Source organism: Mesoplodon mirus (assembly GCF_964341445.2).
Source record: "Mesoplodon mirus genome assembly, chromosome: 11".
NCBI lineage: Eukaryota > Metazoa > Chordata > Mammalia > Artiodactyla > Ziphiidae > Mesoplodon > Mesoplodon mirus.
In genome coordinates, this window is record NC_138987.1 from 47,972,327 (window position 1) to 47,997,622 (window position 25,296).

The 25,296-nt window shown below is 35.2% G+C and overlaps 1 protein-coding gene across 3 annotated transcripts in view; it reads left to right on the forward strand.

Annotated features, from left to right (window-relative positions):
• Positions 1 to 377: 377 nt before the first annotated feature.
• CNTN1 (contactin 1) overlaps positions 378 to 25,296 on the forward strand; it is a gene marked incomplete at both ends in the record, with an annotated part of 158,478 nt that continues 133,559 nt past the window's right edge. For 2 of the 3 annotated variants that reach the window (XM_082635858.1, XM_082635860.1), the window contains 6 exons: positions 378 to 438; positions 1,813 to 1,845; positions 10,516 to 10,648; positions 14,083 to 14,255; positions 16,011 to 16,106; positions 23,282 to 23,488. In XM_082635858.1, coding sequence (XP_082491984.1) covers positions 378 to 438; positions 1,813 to 1,845; positions 10,516 to 10,648; positions 14,083 to 14,255; positions 16,011 to 16,106; positions 23,282 to 23,488 — 703 coding nt within the window. The remainder of the gene's footprint in view (positions 439 to 1,812; positions 1,846 to 10,515; positions 10,649 to 14,082; positions 14,256 to 16,010; positions 16,107 to 23,281; positions 23,489 to 25,296) is intronic. The other variant, XM_082635859.1, reaches the window with a different exon arrangement.

A 25,296-nucleotide genomic window follows, 5' to 3' on the forward strand; every position in this document is an offset into this window, starting at 1 on the left:
TTACTATGATCAATTATTAAAAAGTTAAAAACTAAAACATATCAATTGAGTGACTTGCCATGTCAATACTGGGAGGCAGCTGAAGCCCTGATTCAGAATCTACTCTTTTCGTTACAACATGGGGTTTACAAATGTACATAAATAAACTAAAACATTCTACAAATAAGAAATATAAAATAAGATAGAATTGGTAATGTTGTTGACCCCAAATGATTAACATTTTTCCTTCCTTTTCTTCCCTTTTCCTTCTCTTCTTTCTCTTCTCTTCTCTTCTCTTCTCTTCTTCTCTTCTTTTTATGCAGGTGTTTAATATTCTCCAACTGCCATAAAGTTAAAGCTTTTTTTGAAAATTGAACCTAACCTCTACTGAATACAAGATGAAAATGTGGTTGCTGGTCAATCACCTTGTGATTGTATCTTTTACAACCTGTCTATCAGGTAAGAAATATCCTTTGTACAATCTCCATAAATTATGTCAATGTAAACAACATGCTGTTCACTTCATTGAATTTGGTGTATAAAGTTAGAATTAATATTTTCTTTTGACACCTGGGTCAGACAAGTAAATTCATATATATTAAGGTTGGCCCTTGTTTTCTTTTTTTTTCACAAGATTTAGTTAATCAGTCTTATATAGTGATGTGCTGGTAAATGTTTAAAATCTGGATCTCTGGGAGGAAAAGAAAAATCCCTGCTGTGTAGCATTTGCCAATTCCTAGAGAGTAAATCGTCCTATTATTCTCAATTTCAACTTGAAATCATTTAATGTGGTGGCAGAAAAGATATGTAACAGCTCACCATTATACAGTATGTTCACTATATAATTATAATAGACTTAACCTCGTTAGCATACATAAAAGTAAAATACAGTAAAATAATTAGAAAATAATGGATTTTAAACTTTTGTTACCTTTGTTCTTTTTTATTTATAAGTTAATATAATTTAATTTTTATTATTGGCTGGTCAATCTTATGAAAAACAATTCAGAAATAATCTACAGTGTATTCAGGGACTTAAGAATAACAAAACAGTTTTAAGAATGTTGTAGTTTTAGGACAAACAAATACTATATTTCTATCTTTCAAAGACAAGTGTGAAAGATTCAGAAATATTTTTCTACAAGGAGAGGTAGCAGCATGTTTTCTAACAGTCAGTTTTTTCTGATACCTTTGTCTCAATTACCTTAGGTCAGTGTTTGTTGAGTTGCTATTAAGTTCAAGACTTAGTTGGATATCATCTTATCATTTATCAGCCTCCCTTGATTGCTTTAATGATGAATTTGATAGGCATCTTATTGTATTTCTTATTTATTATTAAGGAAATAAAAAAGCTATTTTAATTTAGGGAGTAATTTTTATTATGATGACTTCAAAATCAAGAAAAGTATAATAATTTTATCAGTACTTAAAAATTTTAATGACATTGATATAACCACATAATTATACACACATACACACACATATATAACTATATGCTTATATATTATATAAATATAAGAAAGAAAAATTTTGTGGTAAGGTTATTATTGCTGTATTACCTTTATGAATAAAATAAAACAAAAATAATCTTATTAGTACTGAAAATCCATACTAATTCTGTTGACCATAAATTTTAGTGCTACAACTATAAAATTGCAAAGACAAGGAATAAATATTTGCAAAGATATGATGATACTTCAGCCTTAATAGTGAAAGGCCAGTAATCTTATTTCATTAAGTAATATCTCAGTTATCTGAGTAATGTTTGAGACCACAACCTGAAGAGCTGCTTTGGGGATTAATTTTTTTTCTTTTTCTTTTTTTTCATTTTAGAGTTTACATGGCACAGAAGGTATGGTCATGGAGGTAAGTTGATGAAAGTGTTAATTTTTAAATAGCTTTTCTCAAATAAATCATATTTCATCCTGCTTTAAGCTATTAATTCTCCAAACTTCAAGCAAGTGATTAATGTTAGAGCACTTGGAAATTTTGTAAGATGATTTATCTAAGGTCTTCAGGCAACTTGTTTGATTGCCAGAATGAATGAATGGATACACCACAAACAAATATCCAACTAGAAGATTGTAGCAGATGGAATATATTCAATGCAACCTGTATTTTTTCCTGCATGCTTTGTAACAATCCTATGCTACTAAATTTTGAAGCAATGTTTTCAATATTATAAAAATCTAGCTTATTTTGAAAGCCTCCTGCTTTGCTGCACACATCTCTTTAACTAAAGTTAATGAACTTGGAACCTTAAGATTCAGTTTAATTAGAAATCCAAAGACCTTGCAAAATTTATTGTTTACTTTTTATTGAATATAATTAGCAATACTGCTTGTTTGGATTCTATTTCAACCACTGAACAGTTCTTGCCAGAAATATAGGCAATATTGTAGACTGCAAAAAAAAAAAAGAATCTAGAGTAAGGCCAGCCTGGATTTACATAGTCAACCTGGTATTCACTAGTTATGTGATCTTGTGCAAATTATTCAACTTCTATGAGACTCAAGTTTCCAATATGTAAAAATCACAGGTTTCTTGTGAGAACTAAAAAAATAATGTGACAGGGCTTCCCTGGTGGCGCAGTGGTTGGGAGTCCGCCTGCCGATGCAGGTGATATGGGTTCGTGCCCCTGTCCGGGAGGATCCCACATGCCGTGGAGCGGCTGGGCCCGTGAGCCATGGCCGCTGAGCCTGCGCATCCAGAGCCTGTGCTCTGCAACGGGAGAGGCCACAACAATGAGAGGCCCGCATACCACAAAATAATAATAATAATGTGACAATAGCTTCCAGCACATTGACCTACATAGTAGGTGCCCAGTAAACATAGTAAAACTGGTAACTGATAAAAGCCACAGCATAGTGGTAGGAGAATGAATAATTAGGAAGAATCACTGAGCAACCAATGCAACAATTTCCATGCCAAAGCAAGATATTCATGCCAGACTGGGTCTGAATTTCCATCTGTAGGGGATTAAGAAAAAGGATAGTCCTAGCATGAAGCACATCAAAGCTATTTCTGTTTCCTCCTTGTGAGTTAGGAATGACTACATTTAGGCTACATAAAGATCAGTGAGATATGTTTCTTGACTTCAAGAACCTTACATGTAATAGGGAATAATAAAAGTAAGTAGATTAACAGATTTATAAGAGAAATAAGCATTTTAAAACAATTACTTTGAGGAATAAATGAGTATTTAATGATGAAGCTAGTAGGTAAGGGAAACTTGAAGTATTTCAATTATTAGAAATGGAGCTAATTCTTAGAGGCAGTGGCACAAATAAAGTGCAGATGTGGGCAAATATGGGCTGTGTTAGATCACAAATTCAAAGAACTCTCGTTCTGCAGGATGTTAGTAGGACTTCATTGTCAAATAAATTTGAGAAAGGCTAGTTCATTAAAGTTCAACAGTTTATTATTAAGTGTAATACATGTATTAGTTTCCTAGGACAGCTACAGTTATAATAAAGTGCCACCAACTGGGTGGCTTAGAACAACAGAAATGTATTGTCTCACAGTTCTAAAAGTCCCAAACCAAGGAGATATCAGGGTCATGCTTCTGCTAAAACCTGTAGGGGAAACCTCCTTCCTTGCCTCTTTTAGCTTCTGGTACCCCCATCATTCCTTGGCTTGTGGCAGCATACATAGGTAGACATAAGGTAGGTGTGGACAGATGCCCAGATAGTTATGCAAAACAGTGTCTAGAGCTTCAGGGTTGGACCATAGGTCAAGGAAATTGTTGCCATCAAGAAATGTGATAAGCTCTTCTTAGGCAGGTAATGCCATGCTAAGGAAAATTTAGTCAACTTAACCATTCTGCTAACCAGATCCTAACCTTCCTTCTAATTATTGGATTTCTGCACATTCTCAAGGCCAACTCCTTATATTTTAGTTATGATAAATTACTGCAATGTTACCTATTACCCATGAGACTAAAGAATTAGGGCACCAGAGTATTCAAAGCCTAAGCCCGAAATGTCCTTGTTCTCTTATCAGTGGGGGAACGATTGACAATGAAGACAAGAAGCATGCTTTGAGCCAGTTTAAATATTGTTTCGTTTGGAGAGTTTATTGTATTTCAACAGATCCTACAACACCCCCTATCCCATAACCACTGTAGCATTGTAAATATTGTAAAAATTCTAATATTAGACTGTGTTAAAATTTTGTTTTCATCACTTTTTCCTAATGGATTTTTTCCTGAGAATCTTTACAGCATACTTATATAAAATTATGTTTGAAAACTAACAGATTGAGATGACATGTTACAGAGTAAGAGATAGGATTTGATTCATAATGAATATAAAATGAATAAAAAATATAGGCTTCCCTGGTGTCACAGTGGTTGAGAGTCCGCCAGCCAATGCAGGGGACATGGGTTCGTGCCCCGGTCCTGGAAGATCCCACATGTCATGAAGCGGCTGGGCCCGTTAGCCATGGCCACTGGGCCTGCGCGTCCAAAGCCTGTGCTCCGCAACAGGATAGGCCACAACAGTGAGAGGCCAGCGTACTGAAAAAAAAAAAAAAAAAAAAAAAAGAATAAAAAATAACTCTCAAGCACAGATAGTAATTCTACTTTCAATTTCCAGAGATAAAATAGGATAACAGGGTTACAGTGAACCATCTCTATATAGTGAGAAGTGAAGTAATAACATTTAAGATCATACAACTAACTGATTACATTAACCATGAAACTGAGAATGCTACTGAAAAAAGCAGCAGTTTTTGCCTGTTGCTCACATCTGTGAATTTGACAGCAAATATTCATACATGATTTCTTTTTTTCTGTTAATCTTCTTGATCAGATTTAAGAAATGAACTTACTTCTGCAATATATTACCACTATATGGTAGAAAATACACAAATTTGCATTGAGTAGATGAAAAACAGAGTGAAGTGCTGTCTTCAATTAGCTTGAGAAGTCATCTATATAATTGTGTGCTCCTTTTTAGAATATATCCAGTACAAAAAAGAGCATGTGTTTTAAAAATAATCTTATTTTTTAACATATTATCCATGTGTTTCTTGTACCCTTTAACCCCATAATACTTCCAAAGCATGATAATTTGTCATCTAATTATTTCCATGGCCCTAGAAGAAAAGCAATGGGTGGCTTAATTTTTGTTGATGGAGATTATAATGCTTATATTAATGGATCCTTTGCTGAAACTTGTGTTGTATTCCCCCTGAAAGTTCTTTTTCCTTGATCTGGGCTCCCTAGCTGAGCTAACAGAGCAATGAGCTCAGATAGTATTCAAGGGGGTTATGAAGTTCACATTCAGAAGTTCACACTGAGCATGCCACAACAATTTAAAACCTTGTGTTGATTAATTTATCTCCCCAGAGCCCAAATATGTTCTCAAAGTAAAATGTATAGAGTAATTGGTAAACCACCTAATGGAATATTAAGCATTATTTTAATCAGGCTCAAAAATTTTACAAAAGCTAGAAATGCACATTTATAAAATATACTGAGTAGAAACATGTGGTGTGTCATATTCTGCTTTTTGATCTAGAAAGTGGGCAAAGGGAAGTATCTTAAATGTAATATTTTCTCAAAATGAAAAATAAATTAAATATTTTATCAAAAATTAGCTTCATATTTTTATCCCTTAAATGTTTTGTTGTCTCTTCCTATAAAGGGCAGATGGAAGTGGAGTACTAGAAAATTTCTGCATATAATTTTGGAAAAGCACTTGTCATTGATAAAAAATAGCATGGGGCACTGATAATATCCAGTTTGGCCTATAAACTTCAACCCAGCTCATCCCAAAAGTGTTTTATTTTTACATCTAGCCTTTGAGGGATTGCCTATCAATAGATATAGTCCCATCATTATTAACATGTGGCATTCCATTATTTTCAATGGAAATATTCATTGCTGGTATCTTTTTCAGAAAAAAAAAACTAAGCATTATGATCATGATGAAGAAACTATAAACATATTTTCAGTTTACTAAAAGATGACCGATTTTTATCTGAAAGGCATATACCTTAAAATCATAAAGTCAGAAAGTACGTTGGTAGATGCCAGGGGCCGGGAGGTGGGGGGGTGGGGAGGGCGAATGGGGAGTTGTTAGTGTTTAATGGGGACAAAGTTTCAGCTTAGGAAGGTGAAAAATTCAGAAGACGGATGATTGTGAGAGTTGCACAACAGTGTGAATGTACTTAGTGCCACTGAACTGTATACAGTTAAATATGGTTAAAATAGTATGTTTTATACTATGTGACTTACCACAATAAAAAAAAATAAGAAATAAAATAAAGTAAAAATGAGAAAAAGATACACTATCAAAAAAAATAAAGACCATGCATTTTATGAAAATATGCAAATCTACTAATCTCTACCTCCATATTGATGTATGTTTATGTGCAACTGTCTTTGTTGTATTTCAAAGCACTGTACAGTACTTTAAATAATCAAGGCAACTTGGAATGAACAAAACTCACTTTATTTCAAAGTGATAAAAGTAGTTATTTCGAGAAGGCTAATAAAATTATAAATTAAATTGGGAATTCAGGATTATTACAAACCCTATACTAGCACTACCAGAGAGCACTCTAGAAGCAGGTGCTAGCAGGCCAGGATTAACTATTTCTACGTTGGAAATATAATACTGTTGAAGAATCTTTAGGTAATGAAACCCTGCACCTATTGAGATGAGTTCAAATTTTGTGAAATAGTGTGTAATCACCATTATTAAATGAAGTAGATACTTAATTAGTTGACAGTCTTTTCAGTTTGTTGCTTAATGCAAAATTCTCCGATGCAAGGTGGAGTCGACCTAAAGAAAAACCCCTAACCTTAAAGACCTGAAATTCTCTTAAAAGTGTCTTTCATAGGGGACTTCCTTGGTGGCACAGTGGTTAAGAATCCACCTGCCAATGCAAGGGACAGAGGTTCGAGCCCTGGTCCTGGAGGATCACACATGCCACGGGGCAACTAACATGTGCCACAACTACTGAGCCCGCACTCTAGAGCCTGCGAGCCACAACTGCTGAGCCCACGGGCCACAACTACTGAAGCCCGTGCACCTAGAGTGCATGCTCCACAACAAGAGAAGCCACTACAATGAGAAGCCTGCACACCGCAACAAAGAATAGCCCCCGCTCACTGCAGCTAGAGAAAGCCCAGACACAGCAACGAAGAGCCAAGGCAGCCAAAAATGAATGAATTAATTAATTTAAAAAATAAATTTTTTAAAACAGTGTCTTACACAGAGCATAACTTTTAAATTTTAATAAAGTCCAACTTATCAAAGTTTTTTCTTCATGGATCATGTTTTTGGCATTATATCTCAAAACATCACCATATGCAAAGTCAGAATCAAGTCATTGACTGAATTAAGGACAACCAATACCTCTAGTTCACCAAACTGTAGCCTCACAGATGACCATCTAAAATTCTTATGCTGCCACTGATGTAACAAATGGAAACTCAAGATCTAATCCAGTGCAGATCAGGGGGCTTCTGCTTAAATTATATGCATAATTGCACCAAACATCCATTCCTCTTTAAATTTGATGATCTTTTCTATTGGTAATGATAGTAATACCATAATCATCAGGCTTGTATATAAATACAATGTACTTAGAAGATATTCATGAGCTTTAAACTCCCCTAAACACTATTTATTTTTAGTATTCTAAATATTTAGTCTATTTAGGTATTTTTTTAATTGTTCAAAAAATTTCATACTAAACTCATAATTCATCAGGGGGTAAAGTGAGAAGAGAAGTCATCTTACCTTCCAGAAGAGAATCAAAATATATTAATAAAATTGAACTCCTCTGCTTGTCTTTGTAAGTTTTTTTTTTTTTGGGGGGGGGGGAGTTGGGAAAAAACAATAGACTATCCAGGGCAGCAGTGTTACTAAATTGCTCCAGTCAGAAAAGCTGTGCAACTGGGAGAGACTCAAGGAAGAGCTTATGAGATTGTCCAAGTGGGAAGAAAAAATTGCATATGATTTTTATCATAGATAAGCACAAGGTCATTTCTTTCAGAGATTAGAAAATCTAGACCCTACATCCAAATGAAGGTCTAATTATCAGGGATTTGGGTTTCATTCCTCATTTTTCCCTGGTGTGCTATTACATCCTGAAAGGCCAGAAAACATTGGACACCATCAGGAAAATTATAGAAACAAAGCAGAAAACATTATATGCATTTCTACTTTTTATAACCTCAGGGATATGGAACTAGACACAGCTCAGAGCAGGGCTTCAAAAGCATTAGCAGAGGACTTCTGTGAACACCTTGCACTCATTGCCTTACTTATGGTTGCAGTAGGCCTGTGAAGTCCTTAGGGCACGTGCCCCTATTCCTTTCTTTTTTTTAAACTGTAGATACCATGTAGAACAAACAACTTGTATAAAACAACAGCTAGAACACTGCACAGCTGGAGCTAAATCCCGGTTTCTCTGGTTCCTCCAATTCTGATCCAGCAATTTATCTGTGGTCTGAAATAGAATGGTGGTTTTGGAATGTAACTAAGGTCTATAAATTCTTGAATGGCAATTTCAGCAAATTCCAACTAAAAATGAGGCTTCTCCTTCTGAAATATTTCAGGTCAGTTTAGAAAAATTAATGCTTCATACTGGGAGAAACTAACTGAAGGTTTTTGTTAGTCATCTATGTACACAGAAATATGTATTGACATAAGGCTTATGGCACCATAGCTACAAGAATGAATAAAATTTGGCCCCTGAAGTTTTTGGAATTAGTCTAAGAGCTGATATACATAAGATATTTAAATTAAATTTTGAAAGGACTGGCAAATTCATGAGAATGTTGGTAAAATCAGTAGTTATTGATTATTGATTACATGGGTTGTCTCAATGTAATTCTCACAATAGTCCAATGAGATAGATTTTATTATTATCCACATTTTATAAAGCATGATATTGAGTCTTGGAGACATTAAATAATTTTTTCCAAAAGCACTGCTAAACAGTACTAAAGCAAGATTTAAAAGACATAATTAAACTGCTTGTTAAGAGAAACTGGGAGAAAGCTTTTATCCTTAAGTTTAATGTTAGAACAACCAAAATTTCAGTGTAGCATTTGCCTTACACTCTCTCTTAAAAAAATAAATTGGAGGAGTGAACCATACCTTTGATCAAGCAGAGACATTACAATGATCCCATGTAAGACTATTCCTCATTTCTAGTCATATACATCAGTATTAATTCATTTGGGGTATATGGCTCTTAGCTGTGCTCTGTAAATTGTGCCACACTGATGACATGGGAGTGATTCTCTTCTCCTCATCCTGCTATGAGGTGTCACACCTGCCCTCCAGAGAGGATACACAGTCAGGAACAACTGCTTCTCAACACTATTTTTGTGGTAGATTTTTTATTTTTGTGGTAGATTTTGTGGTATTTTTGTGGTAGATTTTAAACAAGTTGGCCATATCCCATATTATATAATTAGTTTACTGATTGCTCTAGATGTTGCTAAGTACTAGTGCTGGTTACATGTTTAAAGACAAAAACAAAAACTAAACAAGAACTGACCCCCAAAAATGACTCATTTCCCCACAGCATCTAGAAATTCATTCGTTATGTTGTTCAAAAGTTTTTAAGCACCTAGTATGTTCCAGACCTGTCCCCGGGCATCTGCGATCTAGGGAAACAGAAGTTTGTATCAAGAATCACAGCAGGTGTGCTAAGTGTCATAAGCCTGATAGGGAGTTATGAGAACATAAATGAGGACCAACTAAAGCTAGGAGGGTTTGGAGAGGTGGCTTCGTGAAGGAACTAACTCTATGACTAAATCATAAAGGAGTGTACAATTTTTTTTTTTTAGATTTAAACTTTTTTTCTAATTTATTTATTTATTTATTTATTTTTGGCTACATTGGGTCTTCGTTGCCATGCGCAGGCTTTCTCTAGTTGCGGTGAGCAGGGGCTACTCTTTGTTGTGGTGCGTGGGCTTCTCATTGCGGTGGCTTCTGTTTTTCTGGAGCACCGACTCTAGGCACATGGGCTTCAGTAGTTGTGGCACGTGGGCTCAGTAGTTGTGGCTCATGGGCTCCAGACGCGCAGGCTCAGTAGTTGTGGCGCACGGGCCTAGTTGCTCTGCAGCATGTGGGATCTTCCCAGACCAGGGCTCGAACCCATGTCCCCTGCATTGACAGGCAGATTCTCAACCACTGCTCCACCAGGGAAGCCCAGGAGTGTACAAATTTTGATAAGAGGAGAAAAGTCAGATGGTGATTCCAAAAAGAGGAAAAGTATGTGCAAAGTGTCAGGGGCATAGAAAGCATAACTTGTATGAGGAGCCATAAATAGTGAAGCATGGCAACGCAGAGTGCTTTTGGAGAAATGATGAGAGATGAGCAGAAAAGAATTTTGAATAAAGAACCTGAACGTTTTCCTCAGGATTATAGTGGCAAATATCTTTGGTTTGAATGAAAATGGAGATTCCATGTTTCTGACCTTTTTTTCAAAAAACTTTTTAATGTACCCAAATTATCTTTGATTTATAAAATAGAACAATGTAAAATAATTGTATTTTTCTTATAGTTTCTGAGGAAGACAAAGGATTTGGACCAATTTTTGAAGAACAACCAATCAATACCATTTATCCAGAGGAGTCACCGGAAGGAAAAGTTTCACTAAACTGTAGAGCACGAGCCAGCCCTTTCCCAGTTTACAAGTAATGTACCTCATTGCTCTTTTCAGAATGAAGTATTGGAGTAAAGATTACATCAGCATCTATGACCCTGTATCTATAGAGAAAGCTATGGCATAAAGCTTTCTATGAAGTCCAGGAACATTAACAAAAATATTGTCATACAGGTTATTTTTTAAAAGTTGTTAATACCCAAATAGATAGCTTTTGCAAATATATGCAAATAATTCACTTCCTATTTCCTGCACAGATAATGCCAGTGTCATTTGACATTATCCACTTAAAAACTTGCTATTGGAGATCATGCTATTAAGTAAGAAAATGGTTATATGAATAATATACACAATTTAAATATATGAATTTGAGGATAACCTGGTTTTGTATGTATTGGCCTGGATAACTCATACCTACAGATGATGGATAGTATTTCTATATTAACTACATTTAAAGAGCTTCTTACATAGATAACTCTAGAAAGCACTATTTTTTCAGTAGTCTCAAATCTATATTCCAGACAACAAAGCAAATTCCTTAAATGTCTACATATCGGACAATCTATATAACATACCTCTTTATGTTTTTCTGGGGTACATATTTATGCTATCAAAAATAACTTTATAAAAAGTAACATTTGGTTCTCTTGCTTCAGAGTGTTCAGAAAAGTATACTAACAGTTTCTAGCCTGATGCAAAGGATAAGATTTAAAACTTAAGCAAATGCCACTGGATTTTGGTTCCAGGAAAACAAAGCAAGTGATTGATGGGGAAATTGGGGCTCTAGTGTGTTAATGTCACCTGAGTTAATTGAAGGTTGTCATTCAACAAAGTTGATTTTAGTACTAGATTTTTCTTCTCATGGATAGAAAAACAACTTTCTATTGTTATTAAAAAGCTGTTATCATGGAGAATACCCCTTCCCCCCATTTAATTACACTTGAACTCATTTTCTCTTGCCTCTGGTTATAATTACAAAAATTTTCTTAAAATAAATATAAATTTATCTATAAAATCACCATCTCTTTAAAATTATTTTAATAATTTTATAAAAGTAGAAGTAGATATTTTATAAATTATAAATAACACATTTGTTCTGAAAATATTTGATGGGCTAGATTTATTTCTACCCTTAAGTCATATATAATGGGAGTTTATGTACATAACTGTGGACGTGGCATAATATAACTAATGGGGGCTCTAGAGAAGATGTAATCCAAGTACAAAATTTTATAGGAGAGGAAGCTGAGTCTTGAATAAGTAAGTTGACTTGCTCTACTCCAGAGCTAGTAAATCACAGATCCAGGACTGAAATACAGGTTTTATGACTTTCAAAGAAACGTATAATTATTTTCAGTATTTATCTATCTAGACGGGTCAATAGCATTTCAAAAACTATTTCAGTGACGGTTATTCTGTGACAGTTATTCTGTGACAGTCTGTCCTTGACATTCATACATGGAACCTAAGCAAATCAGCCTCCAGGCTCCAATGGAAGAGAAAAGAACAGCAGAGGTTGTTCTCAGATAGTGTTCTACGAGTGTGTACTTCTCTTTGCTGCTGCCACTACCACCATCCAGCAGAGACAGTAAGAAGCAAAGTTTTACATCAATACAATTTTGTACATATTGATTAGCACCTCTCTCTAGCTCCTTCCTGCTAGTCCCACTTAGTCTTCTCATTAAAATATAAAAAAGAACAATGAAAAGCAAAACTTTGCTTGGCAAATACATCACCAACTCCCTCCCAAAGGTTGCATCGGCACGTAAGTCCCCAGGGCAAGTATGGCCTGATTATCTACACGTTAATGTAGAGAGCTGAAGGGGAGAAGTAGACGTTTAATTGTTAGGAAGGTGATCTGCATTTGACAACAAAATAAAAAATATTCAGCTCATGATGCAGCTTGTCTGACAGAAGAACACTTGCAGTTATGAACATTTATTTAATATTCAGGGCAAGCCATACTTACCTTGGTAATCATGCAATTTGTCATTCATATAGTGCTTTTATATTTATGTCATGTTCTGTGATAATTTGTTATTCGTGACAATATCATGAAAGTTACAACAGGGAACTTTACCTTTCACTCATCAGCCTTGAGGTTTTCATTATCTTGCCTTGTCTCCCACAATAACAAGAACCCCAATAAAATTTGTGTTTAAAGCTGTGTAAAAGGAATTACAACAAAGGTGAATCTTCCTAAAAATAAAATAGACCTGTGAACTTACCCTATCACGGCAAAATTAACCATTATATGACATCAAGGGCAGAATCAGACTGACTGGGAAGAAGTTAAAGCAATAAATAGAAATTTAAAGTAAATATAATGAGGGGGCGTAAAACATAACAATTGGAACTGCCTAACAAAGAAACCCATTGCCTTGGCAAGTACTAAGTGACTTGACATTGGATGGTTCAGTCAGGGACAATATTGCCATCAGCTGGGGTGAGGGGTATGATTTATTAATTGGGTTGGTATTTGGTAGGTTTTCAGAAGCAAAGCACAGTTTTCTGTTGTTCGCTTTTGAATTACTTCCTACACAGTAAAAATTAAAACTAAAAATGTTCCAGTAATTTGATTTATTAAAAAATCTTATAAAATCATTAGACCTCTTCGGCAAGATTCTGTCCCTAATCAGAGTTGTGCATCCAGGCAATGAATGATGGGACCACAGCCCACTGGTTGACCATGGCTCTTGTCTTATAACATTGCAGAAGACATGGAACCTTAACCCTGAGAGAACATGATTATAAAATTATGCAGGTGGTCAACTTAATTGACAACTATTTTATATACGCAATCTTATCATCTCACCAAGAAAGTTAGATTCCTGTTTCTAGTTGGTTTATTCATAACATCATCTCCATATAAATATACCTGCAAAAGTGTATTTGTAGCTTGGAAACGAAGACCCTGTTGACTTTAATCATGTTCAAATAGTGTGATCGACCTCTAGTGGTCAGAATATGACATTTACTGAGAAGAATCCTGATTTCAATTAGCATGTTTTCTTCAAAAATGACTCATATTTAGAATCAGATATTGATATTTTATATTTTATTTCTGCTATATGAATGTTTTTAATATTTTATACAATGTATCTATATGCATGAATCTAAACTAGTACATAAATGGTTATCATTTATAATCCATGTATATCTGCTAAGAAACCAGTTTATGTAACAAAATTCAATGAAATATTTGTCCTTTGGGATGCCTCATGAAAAAAAAGGAAATTATTCATACACTTGCACATTTACCTTTCTGTGCCTGAGCTGAATTATAGATCATGAGCCCAGAGGCACAGAATTATAGGATGTGAAGAAATACCACTCTGAGTCAACTACTTAATCATCTGACTTCACATGGAGCTATACTCATATTATTTTAGAACAATGTTAGCCCAGTACACTGCTTGCAGTTCTCTTGGCCTTTGATATGACATTTATTTCTTTTTGTCATAGATGGAGAATGAATAATGGGGATATTGATCTGACAAGTGATCGGTACAGTATGGTAGGAGGAAACCTTGTTATCAACAATCCTGACAAACAGAAAGATGCTGGAGTATATTACTGTTTAGCATCAAATAACTACGGAATGGTCAGAAGCACTGAAGCAACCTTGAGCTTTGGATGTAAGTAATTGTAACTTTAAAAAGGGCAAATGAATTTAGGCGAAGTAAAACTTAGATGTTATCATAAGAGTTTAACAAAAGGAGAAATCCAGAAAAAAGAAAGTGAAGGACTCCATAGATGAGGTGGGTCTTACCAGATTAGTGGGCCTTAATTGTGTGGAGAAGAAAAAATTTCAGGAGAGCAAAATGTCACGAGGGGTATTATGAATGTACTTGAAGTAGTGAAAGATAACACTGGAAAATAAACTAAGGCCATGTTCAAAAAGATCTTGAATAAGTTTCTAAAGATTACTATCAATGGAAATGCTAAGTTATTCATTCTCAGTGGGGGTAATATCACCCCCAAGGTAGTGAAAATTGGCTTTTGAGGTGGGGGGAACCATCTTAGATATTACAACATAACGGTCTATGGCTCTCCAATGCTCAGCTCCACCCAAAAAAATCTTATTCTTTAGTATTTAATTTTTCTTGTTATGAATAAATTAAATAAAATTTCTCATTTTGGGGACAATAATAATGAAAAATATTTTGAGAAACATTGTGCTAAACTAAAAGTTAGAGGTTATTCTGAAAGAAAAATATGTGTTGGGAGAGGAGCTGGACTAGGTGTTCTCCGTGAGTGATTTTATGTCAGCGTTTAAATATTCTGCAAAATGAATTATTGGATGAAAGTGACATTTTAAAAGGACCCAAGTGGTAGTGATTACCAGGAGGGAGTGAGACAGGGTCAGGAAGTGCAGTCAGATTAAATTGGTGTGGTGACAGTGGGAATGTAAATAATAAACTCAGCCCTTGAAGAAATACACAACAGATTGCATTGCATTGAAATGAAAGGACCTTCAATATTTTCTTAAGGAAAGTCTAGTCAAAAGGCAGGAACATTCTGCTCTCTTTAAAATGGGATGGGCGCAAGTAAAACCAATTTCAAGGATGGGAGGAAGCATTTAAATTGTCGCTTCACATGCAGAGGTGACATTAAGTTATCCACAGTGAGATAGATGTCAGCTAAATTTTGAGGACAGGGATGGCATTCCAGTGAGGCATCAGGACAAGAAAAGTAGATTTGAAGCGTTCTTTGCAAAAAGGTAGTTATTGGAATGATAAATTTTCAGGGACATAAGTATACTGAGAGAAGTAAAAACTAGATTTTATAATTCGAGTACTGATCACATGTAAGGAATAGGAGATGAGGCAAGACTGAAACAGAATGAGAACCAGTAAAACAAATGAAGAATCAAACAGTAGGCTATCAAAAAAACAAGCAAAATGTGAGTTCCAAATACACAGGAGAGAGTAGAGGAAATAAAAACAGGAAAACCCAGAATTTGGAAAAGAGCAAGAGATTGTTGACCTTAACATTCCTCATCTAGGATCCTGCCCTTCATCTTTATTCCTTCTCCCCATTGGAGGCCTCCCTAAGACTTTCTCTGGTAGAGCCCTGGGTTTGTCTGAACACACTATTTCCAGATACTCTTATGGAGATTCTTCCTAAATCTGAAACAAAGTTTAGGAAATGCTCAGTCTTCAGGTTTGTCCAAATAGTTACCAGGTGCTACCAATGTCCATACTCTACTGTAGTGTGTGCATATTCCAGTGTGTGTAAAAGGGAATTAATTGACTTTGATAAGTTTCACCAAACCAACAGAGAATTATTGTATCTAAAAGTGAGTTAGTAGCTGAAAAATAAACTTTAATTAGTATCAATCTTTCTATTGCCCAGAGAGTGAATGTTTTCCTTTCTGTTTTCATGATTAGATCTTGATCCTTTCCCACCTGAGGAACGTCCTGAGGTCAGAGTGAAAGAAGGGAAAGGAATGGTGTTGCTCTGTGACCCTCCATACCATTTCCCAGGTAAACTTAGCTCTTCTGTGATTATAAGCACTTAGGAAATGAAATGGGGAAGTTTCTGTTTTCTTTTCTTTTTTTTTTTCTTAATAATAATGGAACATTTAGGGCTTCCCTGGTGGCGCAGTGGTTGAGAGTCTGCCTGCCGATGCAGGGGACATGGGTTCGTGACCCGGTCCGGAAGGATCCCACATGCCGCGGAGCGGCTGGGCCTGTGAGCCATGGCCGCTGAGCCTGCGCGTCCAGAGTCTGTGCTCCGTAACGGGAGAGGCCACAGCAGTGAGAGGCCCGCGTACCACACACACACACACAAATATATATATATATAATAATGGAACATTTATAATTAAATAAGACAATATTTGTGTAACCTTATAATGCTTGACTTACTAGTGCTTATAGATGCTTGCTTTTTTAATTCCTTAATAACTGGGCCTTAATTCCAAAAATTGATGGTCATTTCAGTTTATAAACAATATATATGTTGGATTATGTCCCTATTAAATTTCCTGTTACACAGGAGAAAACACTGTAGCTTTTCTACAAATGACTCCTGAAATAGAATAGTACCAAGGAAGAATATATAATCAATCATTTTATTAACAATTTAGCATCTACAGTATTCTGTGAACTGTAATTAAACACTAGAAAGGAATAAAGACATAATAAATTATTAATCTCTGTAGGAGTACCAATCCACAAGAAAGGGGCTAAATCAAGTGTCATCTATTACAAGATTCAACTTTTGAATACATGTTTTCAGTAATTTGATATGGCTAAAAGAAAAGCCACCAAAGTGTTAATTAAAAGATGAACACTGCATACATTTCATTTGTTTTATTTATCGAATATCCTCTTCAAACAATATATTAATACCACTTTTCTCACAGAGAAAAAATGTTTTGGGTTCTTATAGTTTTAATATTATGTCATAAAATTGTCTTTAAATATCTCCACAGAGAATGATTCATAACAGGCTAGTATAAATCATTTTCTATGGAATATATTAATATGGCATATATATACATATGTATATATATACTATTCCAATTATATATATACAAATTCAGATTGCTTATTGATCATTTTCTTTCTAATAGCTATGGGAGAAAGATAATTAATTGATAAACATAGGAGGAATTTATGAATCTAAAATGTTGTAAAAAAATTTTCAAAGAGGGAGTAGTCTTTTTTTTGAAGAACTGACAAAACTATGAAAAAAAGTTATATCATGTTCATAGTATTTCCCACAAACTGAATGATCATAAGTCACCAGTGTCTACATTTGACCATATTCAACACTGGATGGACTTCATTCAATCACTCTTTCACTCAACAAATCTCTTGTGAGCACTTGTTATGTATCAGGCACTGTTTACACCACAGAAATACCTTGGTGAGCAAAATAGAAAAAGCTACTCTCCCTCAGAGACCTTCTACAGGGAGAGAGACAATAGACAAGATAAATAGTTAATAGACATAGCATGTTAGATATTAATAGATAAGTGAAAGGGAGAAAAAATAATCCAGGAAAATGGGGAGAGGAAGTGTTGAAGGGATGGCTAAACTTTTATAAAGGGCACCACTGAGATGGTAACTTTGAAATAAAGCCTGAAGGAAATGAAGAAGCTAAAATGCAGATATTTGAAGGAAGGACATGCCAGATATATGCCAGAGCAAGAACAAAGGTCTGAAATGGGAGTATGGAGGAAGACAAAGTGAGCCAGGTTGCTGAAATGGTGAATGAGATACAGGGTAGCAAGGAATGAAATCAAAGGGATACAAGAGATATATTGGGTGGAACCTTGTAATCCATAGCAATTACATTGGTTTTTACTTTGAGTGAGAGTTACATTGAAGGGCTTTAAGCAGAAGAGTCATATGACATCACTTAAGTTATAGAAAGTTAAATCTGGCTACTATTGTAAGAAAAGACTCAGGGGAGGGTAAAGGTGAAACCAGGTGATCAGTTAAATGGTATTGCAATCATCTAGGCAATGAATGGTGGACCAGAGCAGTGGCACTGGAGGTGGGAAGAAATGGTTAAATTCAAGATATATTTTGAAGGAAAAGCCAAGAGGACTGGCTGGTAGACTTTCTGTGAGATATAAGAGAAAAAGAGGAGTCAAGGATGACATCAAAGTTTTTGTCATGAGCTCTTGAGAGGGTGAAGCTGCGATTGCCTGGAAGAATAGCTATGAACACAAGAGTGAGGTGCCTGATTTAAACTTTCAAAAGGAGCTGTCAGAGATTGGCAGTTCTGTGAATGTGAACCCAGGGGCAACATCTGAGCTAGGAATATCAGTTTGTGATACATCGTTATATAGTTTTAAAAGCCATAGGAATGCATGTGATAACTTAGGGAATTAGTACAAATAGAAAGGGGGAAAATGTCCAGGGAACAGGCTTTGAGATTTTTCTGAGATAAGTCTTGTTTTCAAGTCTCTGTGACATCTTTACTACTGTGCCGAATGAAGAATTTCATGGACCAAAACAAGGTTGATAGAAGCTTCAAATCATTAAGCCACATGACTAATTACCTCTTCATCCTGATAAAGATACATATGTTTATATGGGCAGGGGCAGGGCAGGGTTCAACTAAGTAGGTCTTTTAAATAAGCCGGAGAAACATCATTAATCATAGAATAGAATCTGAGCAGCTCTTCATCTCCTTTTGTCCGCTTGTGTCCTTAGCGGATTATGACCTCTTTGAATATTAGACATGCCATCTTCAAACATAAGAATGGACATATGCTTCAAAACCATAATGTGTGTCTATATGTGTACTATTTTACCATCTCCATGCCATAAATCTATCTTCCTCCTATATGCAGTTAAGGTTTTGTGTTTGAAGTTTAAAACTTAATGGCGTTGAAGGTGTAAAGGAACCTACCTTTGGATTCTGAGCCTCAAAGAATGTTATATATGCAACTATTTATAGTTGTCAAACCCTGTTGCTCTACTTGGTGATCTGATAACCTAGGATTTAGTCCTTACTAAGTCAAGTCAACTTAGACATATCTACATCTCAGTTTCCTTGTTTAAAATTTGGGAATAATAATTCCTGTGCCACCTACTTCATAGACCTTTTTATGAGATTCAAATTTAATAATATATTTTTAAATGATAAAATGGATATATAATTAAAATGGATTATTATTCAAGTAAATAAAATACATTTAGTATTTTGAATCTTATTATTAAAGCAAATAAAGTACTTCTTACTCTACTTAGAATTTTTTCTTCACGATTATAGCAATGTTGTCTTTCTCATTTATGCACAGGAAAAAGATCTAGGAGGGAAGTCTCATTGTTTACAATCCATTACATTTTTCTATGGATTTGTGTGTTCTACAGTTTCTTGCAAAGGGGAGAACTCTGATTTGAACCAGTTTACTTATTTATCAAGAATACTTATACATAACTATATCAGTACAGATGTTGATTCAATTTTATAACAACATTTGATATATAATGGATTGCCTAATTCCTAGCACAGAATAAGCGTCCAAAAAATATTTGAGGACTGAGAGACTGAAAGAGTAAATAAATGTGTTCATTAAATTGGTGGATATGTAGTGATTACAATTTCATGAAAAGATAAATTTTCCTGTTAAGGTTTTGTTTTATTAAATAGCAATCAATAATTCATGAATGTGTAAGACTTCCTAAACCCCTAGACCCTCAGAAAATGAAAACATGAGGCTTTGTTTCCGGCCAATTTTCAGAACCATCAGAAATTGAGGTATACGTCTCACGAAATAGAAATCATATATGTGTATATTAAGCGAGAGAATAAAGATGAAATCCATCATTCAAAGGGTGGATACTATTGACAAAATATGGAATACCTAGTAATAGACATGGTGTGAATTTTTAAATGAATAAGAAAGTGGGAATACTTCTAAGAGAAATAACTCATGAAATGTTGAATATGATATTGAATGAATCTCAATAGACTAAAAAGGTAAGCACAAAAATAGACACGAAAACCAGAGCATGGTACGGAATATATGAGCCCACAGTATAAGTTGGTATAAATTTCTTTCTAAAAGAGTTTAATGTATAGTTTACTGTGAGTATCAAAGAAAAATTAGAAGCTATAGTGATTTTATTGTTATAAGTATATTCTGTTCTATCGAGGTTAATTAACAAAAAAAGTACAAACATCTTCTAAAAAGTTTGTGAATTATTCATCCAGGAAACACTTAAGTACTTTAAATCTATTTCAAGGAGAAATATATATTATTTATCAAGGTTAGATAAGTGATGTATTTCAAAGTAACACAATGAAACTAGTCAAATGCACTATAATTGGCCAAAACAAATCCCCCTGTAATATGGTCCAGACTCTCTTGAGGCAAAGGAAAAAACATCCCAGACATCTATCAATAAAAGTAATGTTTTTGAAACAGGTGATTGTACTTATTACTTTTTTAAAAAAAGTTATTTTATAATAATTTAGTTTTTAATCCAGACAGCAGGGCTATGAAGAAAGCAGGTGTTGGCTTCTTCAGAGATGGTTAATTTTACCATCTGCATGGGGCAGGGGAAGACAGATAGATAATCGATTGAGCCCCTGTGAGAACTTGATCAGAGTTTGGCTCTTGATTGCCTAAATTCAGTCTCATTCTTAAGTCCGAGCAGCAGGGCAGCTACCACACCAGTCGTGGAACCGTTTTGTTAGTTCTGGGGTGGAAAGGGAAGTTGGAAGATCTGTTTTGCCTCCCTACTGCTCTATATCCCTGGGGAAGTCAACCAGCTAAAGCTCTGTGTCCCTGTTTTAAAATGGCAATAGCAATTCCTACCTTTATTTTAATGATAAATGATAGCTTCCAACATATTGCAATTATTCTTTAGTCCAAGTAGATGGCTTACCAGTAGGCAAAAATTCGTTAAATAAATTTAGATTAACTGTTAATATTACAAGTCCAATATGGGCAAAGACCAAATCTGTCTTGTTTAGTGGCATATAGAAGATAACTCAGTAAACCTAAGAATCCACATTAGGCATTAAATCAGCCAGACCAGTTGCTCTGTAGTCCAAGACTTATGTTTCTATCACCATCATGGAAATAACTTCTCTGACCTAGCATTTTTCCCTTGAAGATTCAAATAGTAAAACATTATCCCATTCCTCTTTTCTAATGAGTGGTAAAGAGAAAACGTTCTTAAAATTTACAGAAACTGAATAATACAGTAACTAAAATAGACTGACCAAAGTCATATTTAGTCTAGAATTAAAATACAGTTCTCCATATTCACATAACTATGGAGTACTCAGACTATTCTGAATGCATTTTGTGTGTGGTATCTTGAAATCATTGTATAACTAAGGAAATCCTTCTTCTGTAAGGAAATCTATACTTTCCTGACTCTTTCTGACTTTTTGGAATTTAATTTTGTGCAGAAATCATTACAAAACTATTAATTTTCTTTTTAAGTGAGAATACAAAAAATTATTTCAAAATTAGACAGGTTTACAGTTGTTAAAATATTCTGTAAATATTATTTTGGATCAAAGATTACATGGAATTATTTGTTGCCCAATTCCAAGAACCTGATTTCAGCAATTTAAGCAGCCCCCAAAGTTTCTTCTTATTTTGTTTCTCCTGTGATTTTTACCTGACCTTAAATGAGCATAAGAATAACAGTTAAGATAATAAAATCATTCACAGATATAAATGCCTAGAAAGATGTATACTAACAATGATAACTCTGAGTTGGAGAATTATGGTGGTTTAATTTTCTTTCTCTTTTTAACTTTATCTGTATTTCCTATTTTTTTAATAAAAATAAACTTCTATAATTAAAAGTTCAGATAAAAAAAATAATCATCTTCATTCACTTTTATAATATTGTATATTGCTGGAGAAAATTACATAGCTAATCTAAATGGAATCCCCTGGATTATTATTCTCAAGCATGCTGGATGTATATAGTGTGCAATTCTTACAGTTTTTCCTATCCAGCTCTCTTTCACACTCCCATTAGCAGCTTCACCAATCACCTTGAGTTCCCTAAAGCAAAAGGGTATTATGTCACAATTATTTCATTTTTAAAAGATCATGACTTTCCACCATCTTACATCTAAAATCCTTTCTAACTTGAACTAAGAGATCCCCTCTTTTTCTGAGGTGATATTCCTGGTGGCAGTTGTCTTCACATGGTTATGATGTTTTAAAGGGAATCAGCATTTTGTGACTGAGAAATATGCATTGCCCAGAGTTCCCTCTTTCACATTACTGCTGCACATGACTACTGGGGGGGGGGGGTCATTCCTCAAAGCTGGAAGGGGAGATAGGAATAGAAAACTGCATGAAAAGCAGCAATTTAATGAGGAAATTCAACTTTTGGCCTAGCCAGTCAGTATGTTTAGCCAAAGAATTTCCTACAGTTAAAAGTTACCATATGATCTGCTTCCTAATATTTAAGAAAACAAGTAGGATGCCTTCCTCTGTTTCTGTAGTTTTCACTTTTTAATGTGGCCAGAATAGGCTATGTAAACTCATTCCTAAATCAATCATTTAAAATAGGAGTATAAAAATAAAAAGATATAGAGCCACGGTATATTGATTTTATTTTATTTTAATTAATTAATTTATTTTTTGCGGTATGCGGGCCTCTCTCTGTTGTGACCCTTCCCGTTGCGGAGCACAGCCTCTGGACGCACAGGCTCAGCGGCCATGGCTCACAGGCCCAGCTGCTCCGCTGCATGTGGGATCTTCCCGGACTGGGGCACGAACCCGTGTCCCCTGCATCGGCAGGCGGACTCTCAACCACTACGCCACCAGGGAAGTCCGATTTTATCTTTTAAATGTAGTAGGGAAGATGGAATTTGGAATTATTAGACCTGGATTCAGAATCCTAATTCTTCTTAGCCATGAAATTCTAAGCAAGTCATTTAACGTCTCTGAGTTTCATTTTGCCCATCAATGAAATAAAAAAAAATATATTAGTAATCCATAAATAATTGAGAGAGAGATAGATATAATTGCTTAGCATCACTTTATACTCACTCAAACTACAGTAGCTTTTAGAAAATTTTCAGTTTATCTTGGCCTATTTCCAACTTCTTGGCTCTACAAAAGCCTAGATTAGATTATGTGCTTATTACTAGGAAGCAAAATCTTTGCTTTTGGAGAAGAGCTTAATACTTAGTCAACAATATTTTCTTCTAGATGATCTTAGCTACCGCTGGCTTCTAAATGAATTTCCTGTATTTATCACAATGGATAAACGAAGATTTGTGTCTCAGACAAATGGCAATCTCTACATTGCTAATGTTGAGGCATCAGACAAAGGGAATTATTCCTGCTTTGTATCCAGTCCCTCTATTACAAAGAGTGTGTTCAGCAAATTTATCCCACTCATTCCACTACCTGAACGTAAGTATCATATTTGTTCCTCTGTTTTTGCAAGTTTGTCTGCTTATGGCATACTTACAATAATGAAAAGAGATATCCAGTGGGGAGAACAACTGACTGCTCTGTCGAAGCAAACAGAGGACATGTACTTTGTAAGCCGTGCCCTTCCTTAGTTTTTCCCATAGAGAAGATTTACATCATAAAAGTGTCCTAAGGTGGTTGAGTTTGGACTGGTTGCCTCTAGCTCAGGGAATGCATAGAGAACCAATCAATTCATTAGCAAAATACCAGTATATCATTTACAATGGGAATCACCAGCAACTGCTTTTTGTTTCATGTCCAATCCTACTTCTTAGTAAATTCATGAAAGAGAATGAATGATTAGATCAAAACAAACTATAGTGATTACAGAATTGGGGGGTGGGGGGAAGAAGGCAATTGGATTATTTTGATATTTTTAAGGAACTATTTACATGAAGCAAATAAGTATATAAATTGCCTTTCTACTGTAAGTAGTGTAGGATATGACTACCGTGACAACATATTTGATGACCACTAACATTCTTGACTGGCCTTTTCTCAGGCTTCAATTGAATGAACTGCATTCCATTTTTTAATGTACCACTTCCTGAGAAAATCAGATCACAATGTTTTCTTACTTCACATTATCTTTATCTCAGTCCTGCTGCTACACTCATATCACTGAGTTCAATCTTCTGAGGAAATACTGGTACTGTTGTTGGCAGACTTAGGTTTGGTTCCTACCACTACCCCTAAGTTGTATATAACAACGGGGAAAAGTCCATCATACCACAAAGATTCTATTTTTATTATTCTTCTCAAGATAGCAGTCACATGGTTAGAATTCAGTAAATATCTTCTGATTTTCTGTCTTTTTATCCACTCCCAAATCTTAGGAGATACTCTCACCACTACTTCACAGAGTGAAAAGAGGCCATCATGTAAAAATTTCCCTAATTTGCTTCCCTATGCTTCCCTCGAAATTCAGTGCTTCTTTCTTTCTCAGTGGAAGAAGTTTTCTCCTGCTGCTCAGGCTGCTTCCTCAAGTTGCCCTAGTTCACAGTCCATTTGATTCATTTAAGGACATCACTACATCACTCTTTCCTTTCTTTTCTGAATCTTCAAACTCTCCTCCATTCCTTTCCCTCTGCGTATTATTTTGTATTCAATGAGTAAGTGAAACCACTTCTTATCTGCTAAATCCAAAGGACATTTTCAGGCCTGATACTGTATGAATTTTGACACTTGTTGATCTCTCTGCCTCTCTTGAACCCTCCCTTCTTGTCCTATTTTTTCTGACTACTTCTGCCTCCGTTCATCTCCCACCTGCCTCGCTGACAAATTCTATGCAGTATCCTTCATCAGATCTTTCTCCTTCTAATATTTCTTTCTAATCTTTTTCCAAATATTCTCACTCATTTACACCTTTTTCGCTAGTAGCCCTATGTGATGACTCCAAATTTGCATCTACAAAACTTTTCCCTATATTTAATCCTGAATTCTACCTACATCCTGGGCTTGACACACAGAAAGTTCCCAAGGATGTTAAGTTTGAAATATTCCAAGTACATCTTTTATCTCCTCTCTAAACCTCCTCTTCTGGTGTTCTTCATCTCATTTAACAATACTGTCATTTCTCATTTAGCAATAACTCGGGGGAGCATTTTTAATCATCAACTCCTCTCCACTGCCATCCTCAGGACAGTGAGAACAGCGGTTCCCATTTAGGACATAAACACTTGGGAAGTTTGAGGAAAATGTGGAACTCAAAGATAGTGATTCAGCAGACCTAGGATGTGACCCATCCT